Source organism: Aristolochia californica, unplaced genomic scaffold, assembly GCF_029961685.1.
Source record: "Aristolochia californica isolate CCGP_79_NKW_82.1479 unplaced genomic scaffold, dmAriCali1.0.hap1 SCAF_9, whole genome shotgun sequence".
Classification (NCBI taxonomy): Eukaryota; Viridiplantae; Streptophyta; class Magnoliopsida; order Piperales; family Aristolochiaceae; genus Aristolochia; species Aristolochia californica.
Window position 1 is genome coordinate 28,605,368 of NW_027182290.1, and position 16,010 is coordinate 28,621,377.

At 37.1% G+C, this 16,010-nt stretch overlaps 1 protein-coding gene across 3 annotated transcripts; it reads right to left on the bottom strand.

Moving 5' to 3' along the window:
* Positions 1–1,807: 1,807 nt before the first annotated feature.
* Positions 1,808–15,192, bottom strand: LOC137940963 (paired amphipathic helix protein Sin3-like 4). Of its 3 annotated transcripts, none has more exons than XM_068786101.1 (23): positions 14,806–15,192; positions 14,158–14,307; positions 13,882–14,062; positions 13,687–13,785; positions 12,980–13,153; positions 12,554–12,833; positions 11,957–12,093; positions 11,216–11,291; positions 11,074–11,103; positions 10,437–10,726; positions 10,185–10,339; positions 9,430–9,557; positions 9,067–9,321; positions 6,667–7,371; positions 6,096–6,184; positions 5,198–5,854; positions 4,825–4,919; positions 4,435–4,573; positions 4,175–4,327; positions 3,682–3,845; positions 2,905–3,016; positions 2,553–2,736; positions 1,808–2,218 (listed from the first exon to the last, which is right to left on the bottom strand). In XM_068786101.1, exons 1-22 carry the CDS (start codon positions 14,877–14,879, stop codon positions 2,584–2,586), a joined length of 4,296 nt encoding a protein of 1,431 aa, XP_068642202.1. In that variant the 5' UTR covers positions 14,880–15,192; the 3' UTR covers positions 1,808–2,218; positions 2,553–2,583. The 3 variants fall into 3 exon arrangements, with proteins under 3 accessions (XP_068642202.1, XP_068642201.1, XP_068642200.1); XM_068786100.1 differs by having other exon boundaries at positions 1,808–2,096; positions 12,554–12,887; XM_068786099.1 differs by having other exon boundaries at positions 12,554–12,887.
* Positions 15,193–16,010: the final 818 nt, after the last annotated feature.

The following is a 16,010-nucleotide window of genomic DNA, read 5'->3' on the forward strand; positions in this document are numbered from 1 at the left end:
GGCGAAGCAACCACATTTTGTGGTTAAACTAGTCTCAGAATCCAATTCCACCGCATCATCATCTCTGAACTTTCGTAAACTTGACCGTCATAGCTCTGGATTTGGAATTTTTCAATGCTTGGGGAATGAATCATGGTCAGGGCATTTAGAGCATTCTCTGCAATTTTTCTCGATCTGGGTACTTGCAGAGTTTATACCGAGTTTATACCTCCCATACAGGAACAGAAACGAACAAAAATTATTATACATATGGCAGAGGCAATTATTTCTAAGTTTCTAGCCATCCATGAGTCCAGAGTCAACCCTCGGTTCTGTTTGAGGATGGTTCGTTCCATTGTTTAACAGTAAAAGCTCTACAGATTGTTGGCACATGGAAAAGGCCGGTAATTAGATATTATCAAGAAAAAAAATGGAGCTTTCAGAAGAAACTAAGATTAAGATAGAAGAAAAGAAGCTACATTCATGACTTCATCTTCCGTGAAGCAGTAAGGATTCACGAGCAAAATTATTTTCTTCCACTCTCTCTTTCTGTATCAACTGGTAGGTAGAAAAATGAGCGTCCAGTGCGACTTTTTTTTTTCTTTGATAAATTAAGAAAGATTGTCCGTCTTGAGTGAGAAACGCATCAGGAAAAACAGATTCTCACCTCCTTGAGGATCTGGACTTTTTCTCTTTCTTTTTCTTTTATCCTGAAAAATGTCATTTCTCTTTCTTCCTCCCCAGCCGCTGAAGTCACTGCTCTTCTCATCTTTGCGTCTGCTACAAAAATGAGGAGCAATTGAAAGGGATACGAATCATCGAATCTTCATTTTTATAACAACTTTTTTTTTGTGGATGTTGATCGAAGAAAATATTTTTGAAACTCAAGTAGCAGCAGCTCAAATTTAAGAGAAAAAACTAAAAGAGTGACTCCATCTTTATTCCAGGCCGGTTCTGATTTTCTGAAAGACTTCTAAGACAAAACACTCATCTGGGAAGACGACACCGCGGTAGGTTACCAGACGTCGACGTAAGCGTTTTTTGGGTAAAAATAATCGGTTGTTACGTGAAAGAAGAAAAAGCTCGTTAGAATCCATTAAAACCCAAATCCACCGTCCTTCCCACTACTTCTCTATTCGATCCTCTAAGACTCTTAACCAAGTTCGTAAAATCAAATCAGGAAGATTAAACCAGAGTAGAACCATTTCATATTTGAATTTTTATAAATCAAATTATTATTTGTATTTATTCTCGTCCCTCTTCACCGTCTACGTCAACGCTATTCGTTTTCTTTTCTTTTTTTATATTGAGAGGGAGGGATTCAGTTGACACCGTCGAGTAGAAGCTGAACACGCTTTGGAGATGAGGTCGCATGACTTATGATTTACTCTTACTTCAAAGCGCCGACCCCCCCATATATGATTTATAATGATTTTCCGGCGCCGGAAAATTGGCTATCATCATCTCAGCACTATTCCTTTCTTAAAACTCTTGACCGACTTATTTTAATGCAATAATGAATAATCAGATAAGCTCCATCTCAGATTTCAAAATACTAAAATTGTCCTTCGTTTGTAGCGTACATCATCAGAAAAGAAAGATAATGCGGTGGAAATTGGATATAAGGCCGGACCAAACAAAGGAATCATGGAGAGCGTCCTGGCTCCCATTTTAAAACACGATCCATCAACTTGGGGGCTGAATCCATATTAATGGAACTGTTTCTCGACGTCAAACATGGTTTCAGGCCTTTTGGACCATGCTTGGAAAAAAAATTTCAATGCGGCTGCCACGGGACGGGACCCGAGTGGGAAGAAGACGACAAACAGACGGCAAGAAGATGAACGAATCAAATTGGCTTATATATCTGGCTTACACTTGTTACATCAAAAGGAAAAACTCTATATACACAGAGGCTTGAAATGCCACAGAGATATTTACTTAAAAGAGGCCTAGCCAGGTCCTAGAGATATTATGTAATGTTATGAGCGAGAGAGAAGAAACATCTCCCCCCAAAAAACAATTAAAATTTCCCTCACAAAGGCTTTGCCCCGCCGAAGATTATCCGTCTCCAACCCCCAAGCAGCCTCGCACCGCCACCAGCATGATAGAAAGGCCTAATGAGTAACAATCAGACAATACAGTGGTCTACATCTTTCCGCTGGTCCTCAGACAAAAAAAAGTGTTGATACCCACACAGCATTGCCCCTTACTCTTTTGTTTTGCTCATTTTTCCTTCCTATAAAAAAATAAAAAAATAAAAAAAAAAAGACAAAAAAGAATCTTATACACCACATTAACCCACCCAACTCCATTCTCCTACAAATTGTACTCAATCCAGCTAAAAGTTTTTATGCTTTTCATTGATTGATCAAAGTTTCAAAATTAACCACCTGAACTGAATGATTTATATCAACAAAATCAAACCAACTCTCAGATTTCTGTGTGAGAGAAGTCCAAGATGCACAGATAAGCAAAAGATATACAGCATAAAGGTGCACATACTAACAATCGCAACTGAGAACATCAAAACATTATACAGTGCAGCAAAGAAGAAGGAGAACACGACTTACCTTGCTGTTCCACCGTAGCATGAATGTGACATCATGAGCCAGACGATAGCCATCTATGGAATCGCTGTACTCTTGCACTTAAAGAATTACACTGGTCATGGCACAAGTTATCCCCACGAGCAAATCTCCTTCTTTTCGTTCCTCTCCGACATAAAAAATCCTCCGTGTCCAACACATAGGAAACCTGGATTCACAGATATGAGCAGACATTAAGCACAAAATTAAATAGCTTACGAGTACAAATTAAAAATAGTACAATGACTGCACAACTCCCATGATGAATTTAAAACAATACAAATCTATTTTTCCTCCATCCACAGACATTCCACAAGAATTTCAACCAACAACTCACCTTGGAGGAATTACATGATATCTTGCATTCCAACCCATTTGCGATCTGTATTCCCTCCATGACTTTGCAAATTACAGTGTATTCATCGTCACTACCAAATTTGCGTTTGTTCCTGCAAAATCCCGTAGAAAATGAAACGCTATCAAGAGCCTTTTCTCTGTAAAATGCAGCAGCAACTACCCCTTTCTACTCTTGAGTAAGCTTGCATTTTTTAATCTTCTCCTTGGTTTTTATTTTTTATGGACATTGTCATCCCCTCTTTTCACTACCCCATTTTTTTTTTTCACTTCCTTTCAAATTTACAGAGAAGAGCACAGGGAGTTGGGAGAAGGAAACACTCACAAAGAGAGAGCGAGAGGGAGGGAGAGAGAGAGAATAAATATGCAGCCATAAGGACACAAAAATCAAACACAACAATCAATAATGCATACTGAAAGACCTCGGGTATGGAAGTAAGCTATTCCATGTGAGACATTTAACAAGAAGAACATCTACAGAAGTTGTTTTATGGAGACTTTATAAAAATTAAAATACTAGAAGACATTTTAACACTGCGATCAGATGCACATACAGCATAGTCATACACAAAATCATACAGATACCAAATTACTATAAATTTAAGAAAACTATTTTAGAGTATCTGAGAACTCTCCTTGAGTTTAGTAATTGCCTCATATACACTTGTGAAAACATCTAAATCAAACAGCTAGTAATATTTAATTTCCTTGTTCAGAAAGTCTACCAAGTGATGAAATAACTAAACCAAAATATGCCTACCGTTTGAGGTAAACACAGGGTGCCTCCTTCCTGTCAGGAACTACTGACAAAAACTCATTATGTAGATAAGCAGAAAAATTAGGGTCCAGAGAAACAGCAGTAACTTCAGGCTTTTCATAACCATATTCCATTAACTGAATACACAAGCGTGTTGGATTGGATGTCTGCACCAAAAATACAAAAAGGACGTTAACATGAAATAAAATTTAATTTAAATTCTGAAGTAAAAACTAGCAAGCATCTCCAGAAATATGTTCATTCATAGAAACAAAAGAATAAAAATATTTTAAAGAATAAAACAAAAGGACACAATGTTGTTTTCATTTGCAAAAATTCAAATTCAATTTTTAAAAGCTGCGTCAAACTTCTACTGCTTGATTGTCTTGATTTATGCAAGCAAAAATGAAAAACAACTTGCAATCAAATAAGACAAATCAACTTCAGAAAGGTTGCAGCAAATTTATTTAAACAAGATACATGATCAAGGACTTACACATTCAAATCTGTACAGATTATCTTCATGCAGAAGAACTCGGGCATTCTCATGATAAACTACATCAACAAATCTTCCAGGACGCCTTAATTTCTCATATGAGTATAACTGAAGGAGCTTATTGTCCATTTCATCTGATACAATTGCTTGAAGCTGAAATGAATAAACATGCATGTACTCAATTAAAGGCTGGGGGGAGAGAGAGAGAGAGAGAGGAAAAATATAAAGGAAAAGACAAGAATAAATCATTGAGTGCATACCTGTTTTACAAGTTTGTAAATCAGCTTGTCTAATGTGAAAAGCACATAGGACTGAGTTCCAATAATAGCTCGGCAGTCATCTTCAAACTTCGTATTATCAGCAGATCCATCAAGCAGACTATAAAGAGCACCTATGAACCTGCAAGTAGGAGAGAAAGAACACCAAATTAGCATCTCATAAAGCAATATCACAATACATAGGAAGTACATTGGTGCAAAGTCAATCACAAAAGCATGGTCAAAAACCTTATCAACTTTCGTTCAGTTTCTATATTATCAAGATGTTTCCACGTTATCTAGATGTACAACCACAGAAAGCTTTGCTACTCAGAAGTACAGGGAAATGAAAAACAGAGAGGAAAGGAGATGAACATAGTGCCAATAACCTACCTAGCATAAGGGTTGCTTGTGTCTTTCACAGTTCTCCACTTTCTCTCAGTGGATGATGAATTGTGTTTGGCTGAGAGTATCCTCTCATATAACACCTGGAAGGAAACAAAAATTATCTACATATTCCAGATTCCAGAAAATAGAACGAAAAAACATATTTGAGTCATGTAGAACACCAAGCCCTTCACACTCAAATTCAACATTTATTGAGCCACACCATGGCCATTAACAAATGAAGTGGAGCCCATATCCCAAAGAAACAAGGTAAGATATACGATTGATGTGGCTACTCATAAGACATGGTTAGGGTATTTATCCCATGAAAATACAGGCTAGATAACATGTGCCATCACAAATGAGTACAGCTTCTTACCTGATGAAGCCTAAGAAGCACATAAAACGAGTCATTCCCATAAAAAATTTGAGATTCCTTTCTCTCCCTGCTATGTATCCCAGAAGACACATGCTTTGAAAGAGGCTTCACTGTGTGTAGGAACCGCTCAGAAGATACTGCATCTCCTTCCACATCATGGGCATCAGCTATTCCTTCAGCCTCTCCCTCACTCTCTGCTTTAGCATCATTTTCATCATGGTCTCCATCTTCCTCCTCTTCCTCTCTAGAACAATCCTCACCATCAGCTGATTCACTCCCCGAAACATCTTCACCAGCTTCTGATGCATTCTCACTGTCCTCTGTTGACCTTTGGGCACTCTCCTCACCCTCATCATCCGCATCAGCATCATTCTCTCCTCCCACTTCTTGACCACAAGCTTCTTCTGCAGGTCGAACTTGAAATTGCTGCTCCTTTTGTTTAGGTGGTGAAGAAGCATTGTTTGGGGCAGAGTCTCCATAACCTGCGAAGTTGTCTTCTTCAAAATCCCCATTTGGTGATAATTCACCCTCTTCTCTTTCAACTCTGCAGCTATTAGTGGCTGCAGCATTATCTTCATGATATCTATGAGCTTTGGAACTTTCCAGGCCACAGACACCATTTGAAGAGACAACTGGTCGCATATTATCATCACCTCCCTAGGATTGAGAAAAGTTTAAAACATCAACACCACATACAAACACAACAGCAAAACCAAAGAAGTTAGATATTAAAAAGATCAGCAAATACTTTAAGAAGCTATATTAACACAACAACAAAACCAAGAAGAAGTTAGAATTCAAAAAGTACGACAATTAAAAACCAAAAAGATCAGCGAGTACTTTAAGAAGCTATGTTAACATGAAACTGATGCTTGAAAACAGTCACTCATTCACTTACCTCCGACACAGGGACAGCTTCATTTTTAACTCTATGCTCTGACCCTGTCTGTGTGGGATTCTGACCACCTCTAGATGCACAACCAACACCTTGGAAAGAAAAGGAAATAAACACTTTAGGACAGAGAATACACAGTCAAGACTTCCTACACAAAAGTGAATTAAGGAAAGTAGCAGATATGCAGAGAAACTTGGCTAGCAAACTGCAAATCCCTAGTATACTGATAGAAAAGTATTACACAGCCATCAAAATGCTTTCAATTTATTAAAATAATAAAATAGCTGAAAACTAAGAAGTAATAAACAAAATCCTCATTGAAACAGCTGAGGCAGCCAAGAAAGTTTTGTACTGTGCCTCATCAACAGCACGGATACATCAATCCTAAGTCAGCGATATATTTACAACAAATTTCAAAACCATAATGCTTAGTTCAATGCTCTTCATAATTTTCATTTTAAGTATGAGCTAAAACATTAATAAAAAGACAAATATCAGTAAATATCCCAACCTCTATCAACTCAAAATACAATTAAAGAGCAATGAAAAATTTGCTAAAGACCAGTATACTAACCTGACAAGAATTCTAAGTTACTTCTACCATGACTCTGCTCGGTCCTAATTGCAAGTGATGCATTAGAATCTGCTACTCGTTCATCAGATGCAGCTTGAGTGTTAACTACTGAAACTTCATCAGCTATAGAAGCATTACTCTGCACTCTTCCCTGGTTAGTGGCACCAGATGAAGTGTCACTCCTTCTGGCGACACGATCAACTTCATTGTAGCCATCTTCTTTTACTGAAGCATCCCCATTGACCAACCTAGACCCTCTGCAAGAACTAGCTGGTTCCACTTGAATGCACTCATCCCCATTGCTAAGAGGAGTAGGCTGCTTACAAATGTTAGTAATGGAAGGATCAGCTGTAGGGCTACCATCACTTTCTACTATACTTGCCCCACTATTTTTTGCTACCAGATTTTTAGCTTTTACTGCATCTTCAGTGTCTTCAGCACCATGTGGGCGGGAAAGAATACCAAACAATGGCTCTAAAAAGGTAGTCCAGATCCTCATCACTTTATCTAACTGATCTGTGGTTGAGCATACTTCACTGCAAGAATATTTGATGACTTGGTACAGATCTTCATGAAGGTCCATGTCACTGTATTGAAATTCTAGGTTAGGAATGATAGGTCGCCTGTTCCCAGCAGCTATGGCAAGAAGAACATCATCCTCTTTACGCTTCTTCTCACTGATTTCTTTAATTTCAGCCAATAAAGCTGCAAATAATCCAAAGTTTCACAGAAGATCACAGGAATGTAACTAGATCTAATGGTGAAAAATAATGGACAAAGAAGATGTGATGAAGGTAAACCACTGGAACTACAAACAAGCATCATGTAGTCATGATATTAAGAAAAGAAAAATGGAGTAAAATTGGAACAGACAGCATTCTCTCAAGTCATACATTAATTTGTATCCATTTTTTCAGCCTTCTGACCAACTTCATGTAATATTGAAGTGAAGAATGCTACAGATACTGTTCATTTCATTACTGAAACTTTGAATGGAAACATGTTCCATGAGACAAGCCAGTTATAAATGTTTTTTTTTTTTTATAAAGACAAGCCAGTTATAAATGTTGACATATTTTATTCAAATACAGAATACAAAAATTGCAAAAAGGACAGATACTTTGTGTGAAAATTAAATTACCAAGATTTTCAGCACTTTCACTAAAAGTGACAGAGGGACTATGTTTTTTTACTTGTAGAAGAAAATCTGAAATAAAAAGAGAACAAAAGCACAAACCAAGACAGTACTTATTTAATTCCAAATGGTATTATTGGCATTCAAATACAGAGGTCCATAACTAGAACCAATTAAAACACAGAAAAAAAATAATAACAGCCTATATTTATTTCTATTATGATATGACTGTTCTCTATATGATGAAGCTGATATAATTTATGTAAATTACATAAATAATGAGTTCATATTTGTGTTTTATAAACAAACATAATACAGCTCCATGGATTTAAAACCACTTTTAAAAAGAATAAAAAAATGGGCATTTTATTGGAAGCCCAAAGGCAACAACAAGATAATCTTTGATTATTTAGCCTCACTTCTGATAATAATGACTAAAGCAAACACAACAAAACTTCCCACACAGAGCATTTAAAACCATATGTGATTATTTAATGTGCATCATCTCAGTAATAACTACTACCATAAGCTTAATTGATTATAATAAATAAGTATGTTACTGGAGCACTTACATTAGGTTTTATAAACAAACATAAAAATACAGCTCCATGGATTTAAAACCACTTTTTTTTTAAAAAAAATGTGCATTTTATTCGAAGCCCAAAGGCAACAACAAGATAATCTTTGATTATTTAATACACATTACTTCTGATAATAATGACTAAAGAAAACACAAAAAAACTTCCCATACAATGCATTTAAAACCATATGCGATTATTTAATGCACATCATCTCAGTAATAACTACTCCCATAAGCTTAATTGATTATAATAAATAAGTATGATACTGGAGCACTTACATTAGGTTGTAGTCAAATCAATAAGAAATATCCCAGAAATTTCAGGTCATATAAAGATACACATCAATTTCAAACAAATATCTAAAGGTAAAGAACAGTCCCCCTTCTGGCCTGTACATTAACAGACCACATGTGTACAAACACAGACACTTTTTTTTTTTTTAAATGATGCTGAATTTTATTAAATCAAAAGCTCAGAAGAGCAAGATTACACAGACACTATTAATGAGAATTTTCAGCTGCATTCTTTTTCTTATTGATTAAATCTTCCAAATGGCTATTTCATCCAATTGAAAGTTCTCTTTATTCTAGTCAGTGTCCAACAAATACAACCCCTTCTCAGCCCCCACACAGGATTTTCGTACCATGACACCCAAAGAAAGCATTAAATGAAAGTTTGCCAAACCTTTTGTGCTCAAGCTCTTTGTGTCCTGTTGCTTGAAATAGAAGCTCCGGTGGTCCAGAGATTTGTGATAATTCTTCGCATATATTTCTGCCCAGACCTTATTAAAATCCGTTCGACACCTTGTCCATTCTTCTTGTTTCTGCTTCAACCGAGCCAATATAACAGGGAGAGCAATACTTGCATTTTTTCGGATAACATCCATCACATCCAACCCATGGTCACCATATAACCGCTCAATGCACCTAATATTTAATGCTGCACAAGACAAACAAGAAATGAGAGCTGAGGCACTAGGAGAGAAGAATACCAGCTCAGATTACCCAAAAAATTTAGCACACTTTTAATTCTTTTTATTTTATGAACCTGTAAAGTGGTCCTCCACACGAACGGGGTTCTCTGCCTTGATTGTATCATCATGCAACTTCTCCATCAACTCCTCTACCCTCTTGGTGGTTACATTAACAGATTCCAGTAACATGTCAAGCTCAAACCTAAGATGACAACAAAAAATGTTCTCAACTCACAAATATCGAGTGATAAACCAAAAGAAAAAGCAAAGGGCACCATAAGAATCTGGAATTTTGAAAAACACACACATAAATGAATGAAGACAGTTAAGAGTAGCATCAGATAAAGATTCTTTTCCAGTTAGTAAGCAAACCGGTCAAAAATACTAGTGGAACTTCATGGAAACATTGACCCCTTTTTTTAAATATTGAAGCAAAAAAATCCAAAAAGTTACCGTTTCAGGTATTAATTCCAAAAATCAAAATAAATAATAAAATAATCTGCAAGTCAGACTTGGGCTTTGGGCTCAGTGCTCACATGGGGTGTTTCTAGTGTGAAGTCCAGAGGATCTTTTTTTCTTATCAAGGGGGTGGGAGTGGAGGTTACGTATACAACAGAAGAAAAAAAAAAGAGAACTGCAAATTAGTTACTGTGCCGTATCAGGGAAAGTTATAATAATTTTCAAGCATAAACATCCAAGATAGTCACATCACACAGATTTTTGTTTTCTCCTGTTCTTAGCATTATGCCTTATGTGCCTTTTGAATATGTCACATCATTATGGCGTGTTACCTCTAAAGGAAGAGCATTGAATTTGAGCGGAACTATACCTATCATCTTCACATCTAAACAGACTCTCTTCATACTGATTCTTGCGCATGTGCTTAAAAGAATAGTCCTCACTTCCAGATGTCACTGACACCCAGTGATCATTCAATACGGAAGCACCAAGCTCTGTCCGATGGCTCACTGGGGGTGTTGGGTACTATAGATCAATATGCAGAAGAAAGAAAATGAAGGATTAGAACTTATTTGTATGGAACCATAACTCAGACTGAATGACAAAGCAAGAACTGTATTACATTTTTTGGAAGTCGACGGTAACTGGGTGTGCAACGCTCACAGGCAGAGAGATCGAGCTCTGAAATAGGTTTATTCATATATTTCTCTTTGCTTGAATTAGAGAAAGCCGAACCCTTATGAATGGCAAAAGCAGTATTTCTGTCGAGCTTGTTACTGTTATCCCTTTCTTTATTATTACTGGTTTCTCTTTCCCTTTCACGGTCCCTGTCTCTATCTTTATCATCTCTTTCACGCTCCCTATCCTCAGTCTTTACTGGTCTATGCGCATGACCATCACTCCACAAAGATTCTGAAAAGAGCAAAACAAATTAGACACTTTGAAAGAAAAATCATGATAGCATAAAGACAGAAAAGCCCCATCCCCAAAAATATAGCTTCAATGCTGAACCCCCCTCCCCCACAAAACACCCTTTCCAACTTTTTGGTGAATCGATATAGCAAATCTTTGCTCGCTGTGGCAGAAATCATCTACCACAGGACCAGAACATAATGATGATATATAGTAGTCTCTCCAACACACAAGAATCAAATAGGCCTTTGAATATGTTTGTGCTAGTAATAGACAGTGTAAAAATGTTCATTATTTAAGATGAGGGACTATTACTAACAAGAAAATCATTTGATAAGCTCACATACTTTTATTGAAAACTCCAGCAAGAAATCCATCTGCAGGAAAAGTTGCCAATTAATAACAACATAAATCAAGATCAAACCAAGAAGATATACTCAATATGACAGAAACAAAATAATAAGCAAAGGAAAGGCTTCCATCATTTACCTATATTTTCACAATGAGCCAAAAATTCATTGAATCCTTCCATAAGGTCTGGATACTTTCCAAGAATATCACCAATCTGGCAAGGTATAATACCATCAGAAGGATTCTCAGGACAATAAAAATAAGTAGCACATAGTAAACACATAATAAGTTTCTTTCATCAGTGAAATAAAATTTGCAGCAGTACCAAAGCAATAGCAAGCAACATCATACAGCCAAAAATGTTGCAACAACTCGTCAGTTAACAAGATACTAATTCCAGGGAGGGAGGGGAAGAAAACAATTTGTTGGAAATTAGGCAACGGATGAGAGGAGCACTACAGGAGCATAGACTGAAATGTAAGCATTAAAAAAGATAATAATGAAAATAAAAAAATTGCCTCTTTATGCTACCGTTGCAGAAATATATGTAAGAATAAAAAATAACATATCCAGTATTCAAGAGAGAAGGAAACATAAACACCCAAAAGACCCAAAAGAAAACAAGATACTGCCAAAATATGAAATTGAAGAAAGCTTGAAAGAAATACAACCACCCTTTCACAAAACCAAAAATAAAGAAAAATAACACGACCATAATTATGGAGAAAACAGCTCACAAGAATAATTTTCATATGAAATTGGAAACATAAAAGAAAAAAATCTGCTTTAGAATTAAGCAAACTACACAAAAGGCATCCCTTCCCATGGAAGCAGAAAAGCTAAAGTAGCCAAAAAATGATAGGTAGGTAGAGAGCATACCAATGTCTGCAATTCTGACCGAGATATTATTTCTGTACTGTAAATATGGAGGCACTTCAAGAACTCTTGATAAGTGTCGGGATTTCGTAACTTCTCCTTAACCTTCTCACAAAAATGGAACTCTTGTGGATACACACCTGCCAAAAAATAGTATTAATAGTGCAACTCTTCAGAGAACAACTACTGCCCGGATAATTAGGAAAAGGAAAGAAGGGATACAACTAAAACAACTGCCTCTGTCAATTGTCTAGAAGCCACAAGTTTAAACATTCCATTGCCTCCTAATAGATAATTTTACCATATTTCTTAAAATCATAAATCTTATGGCCAAATCAAACTAAGATAATTTGATTTAAGAGGATGTCATGCGAGCTGAACCTACAACTAAAACTGACATTCAGATTGCTTTTTCCAAATGTTTTTATGAATGGCCAATAACAGAAGTCTTGTGAAGATTTTCTAAAAATAAAATAAAGTAGTCTTGTGAAGGAATATTATTAAAATGACATAACTCCTATTCTATAATCAAGTTCCACGCCTGCATCTTCATACAAGTAAAATGGGCAAAATGTGTCAAACATAGAACATGACACTCACTCTTCAAGGCATTTTTATCATCATAAGAAGCAGCAGAAACTCCATGCATAACAAAGTTCTCTGCACCATCAACCCCATGGTGTGATAAGTCGGTAACAGAATCATCCACGCGCCGACCAGTCTTTCTTTTGTGAGAAGCCCGATGCAGATCCAAGTCCCCATGACTATCAAGTTCCATATCTTTATCATCCCTATCACGATCTTTCCTATCCCTCTCTTTCTCCTTCTCGACTCTTCTTCTCTGATCTTTATCAACTCTCATTGACGCTTTATCATGCTCCTGATCAGGACGGTCCACACTATCTCGATCAGGATGTGAAACATTTCTTTCCCTCTGAGAAAGTGAAGTACATAATCAAGAACAACAACCAAAAGCAAACAAAAGAGAAGGGAAATTCTTTGTAAAATCTAAGCTAATTTACTTACATGTAATTGGCGCATGGAAGGTATGGCAGAGCTTCTCTCATCCCGGCGAACAATAACTCCAGATATATTTCTTCCTGATGATGCATTCTGCATTGGAGCTGCAGCTGATGCATCTGGTAGAAAATGTGTGAACTCCGCAAGCAAATCATGGTGCTCTTGAAAAAGCATTGCTACCTGCAAGCAGTTTCCAAGTAAGAATACTTATGAAAAACACGGTTTCCAAAAAGAACTCCAACATTTCTCTAAATGGTAAAAGAAAGCCAACATTGACGTTCCTAAGTGAGAAAAAAAAGCTAAATATTAGAACTGACATTGTATCTTGTCTCATCAGGCATTCAGGAAGGCCATGCTTAGAATTTTTAAGCATGGGAGTGTAAAAACTGAATAGATTAGGAGGAGGGTTGGCATCATCTTATGAAAATGAACTATCTTATCAGATCCCATGTGAAATGTGACATATGTTAAAGTACCCATTTGGTGAAACAGCTTAAATTCTTGCCAGAAGAAGGAAGAATATGCTTCAAAAAGATAAGCTTTTCAAAGTGTTGCATCATAAAATTTTGAAACTTTATTTTTTGGAAATCTCCAACTTTTATCTAATGTTGATCAGAAGCAAACTCTACTGACAGCTGATTAGCTGAATTCTTGAAGTCTGTATTATTAAGGTTGAAAAAAGCCATCTGAACAAAAAGGACATCGAATCTTACCTCTTGGTAGACCTCGGTTATGGATTTGTGTTCCTTACGGTACATATTAAGAATATCTAAGAATGATTTGTACACTTGCTCATCATTTTGGAACCGAGTCTGCAAGGGTAAAAATGATATAAATAACAAACATAAAAAAAGGATAAGTACACAAATAAAATCTCCAAAAGTAGAAATTTTTCTCTGGTGGTATACCTTTATTTTGTTTACAAAATTAATAGCTTCCTCAAACTCCACAGGTTTCTTTTGCGGAGGGTCATCCTCTGCAAGGGTGATGGCGTATCCTTTAGGAAGGAACGTATTAAAACCCAGGATAAGCTCTCGATGACCTTGGAATAATTCTTTTACTCGCGATATAACACCAGCTGTGTCGATCCTGTAGATTTATCGGTCTCCTTAGACTCGAGAACATCAAAATAAACATAAAATTAAAACAAGATAGATTAAAGGGATAAGGAAAGGGGTTACGACCTTTGCGCCTTGAAATCTTTCATCACTTCAAGGAATTCGTCATATTTTTCCCTCTTATCCTGAAACATATCTTTCACTTGTTTAAGATACTGCAGAGCATCGTTTGTTGTAAGTTTCTGCGCACTTTCCGAGAGTTGGGGCTGTCCAGACCTTCATAATGGCATTAGAAAGAAAAAAGAAGAAAAATCAGAAATTTAAAAACCCTAATAGATCAGTTCCCAAACTGCAATTCCGAAGACAGAGCGGCAGCAAACCGTATAAATTATTCAAACGAAAAAAGTAATCAATCGTTATTCACTCCTTGCAATTAAACCAATTATCACAGCGGGAAAGAGTAGATAAGAAAAGATATAAAGAGATCAGCTTCCATGCGGAGACAGAAATGAACCAATTTTTTCCACGTTAAAGAACAAAACTTTTGTAAAAAGAAAAAGAAAAAAAGCAAAATAAGCAACAAACTTCAAGAGCAATTTAACGGACACCGTAGGGACAACTGATCTACGTATCACTGTAAATCTCGAAAAATCGCACAACTTGCAAACCAAGACAAACACGAGAAAATCAACGCAAAACAAGCAATACAAGAACTGATAAGAGAACCATGACATAAAGCTAAGCTCAACAAAATTCAGAGATGAGGAAACTTACGGCTCCCCGCGAGAAGAAACTACGGGTCGCTTGAGTTGCGAACCCATGAAACCGTCTTCTCTCGACCTCTTCATATCCCCCAAAATCAAAACTTAATCTCCTGTTCAACAAGCAAAAGAATCAAAATATTCTTCCTCCGTCTGAAATCATGGCCGAAACTGAAGCGGCCGGATCTCCTCCGCAGGGAACAAGAAACAACAAATTGCGTATAGATCTCCAACAAACGATCTTCCTTCACGAACAAGGAAACAGAAGCACATCAAGCCGCGAAGACACAATAGCTTAAAGAGAGCAGCACAATCAAACAATCAAACCAGACGGAAATCGGCGAAGATCGTCTAGGACCTGGACGGAGCGGGGGAAGACGATGTTTGTCTAACGAGAAGGATGTTATATATATATAATTTGTTTTTTTTTTTTTCTCGAGGATTTTGAGAAGGGAACCAACACGAGTAAGGGAAATTTTTACATACGAAAAATTATAAGGCTCGATAGGAGCCAACTTTATTATACACAGGAGATCCACTTTTACGAGAAGCCCGTGAGAGCCCTTCTCTGGCCCATAATCTCTGTCACAAAAATATTCAATCTCGACCTTAAAAATATGAAAAAGGAAATCGGATTGAGAGAAAGGAAACGCAAATTGAAAAAACCAAAGAGGGGTGGGCCCAAGAAGAAGCGTCTGGCGTGCTTCTTGTAGTAAGGAGTGAGGAACTATTCTGGTAAGTCTGTGGTCTATTGATGTTTAATAGTGAGGATTTGGGCGATGGATCACTTGTAAGTTGTACCAGCGCAGGAAAATAAGGCAGAGAGGCTCTAGGGCTTTTGCAGGCCTTTATGGGTAAGCCCGTTTAGCAACTCACTTAACCCTAATAGAATCGCTCAACTCAATATGTGAATCCCTATGTCGAGTCGTAACGCGTAACTCGTAACTCATAAATAATGCAAGGGCATTTGTGCTCTTGAGTGGTATTCCTGTAAGTATCGACTAATCCAACGGTTAAGATATTCTTTTTGTTGTACTTTGGAATCAAGCTGACGAGCCCCCGAGCCCCCAGATTACCGACCAAGAGGAAGGCGTGACCCTAAGGACGATTACCAGGAACAGTCCCAACGAGCGAGTCCCTCTCTGCAGCTTCAGGATTCTTGCGGCGATTCGGCCGCTTTTGGTGTCCAAGTACACCACGATTCAGGTTAAATGCAGT

Excerpts from the sequence above, each read along its gene's own strand:
- LOC137940963 (XM_068786100.1), bottom strand. The coding sequence starts at position 14,879 with ATGAAGAGGTCGAGAGAAGACGGTTTCATGGGTTCGCAACTCAAGCGA. Across the intron at positions 12,888-12,979 it reads CTTCCATGCGCCAATTACAT|AGGGAAAGAAATGTTTCACA; the intron begins GTAAGTAAATTA and ends TCACTTTCTCAG. Across the intron at positions 12,094-12,553 it reads TGATAAAAATGCCTTGAAGA|GTGTGTATCCACAAGAGTTC; the intron begins GTGAGTGTCATG and ends ATTTTTTGGCAG.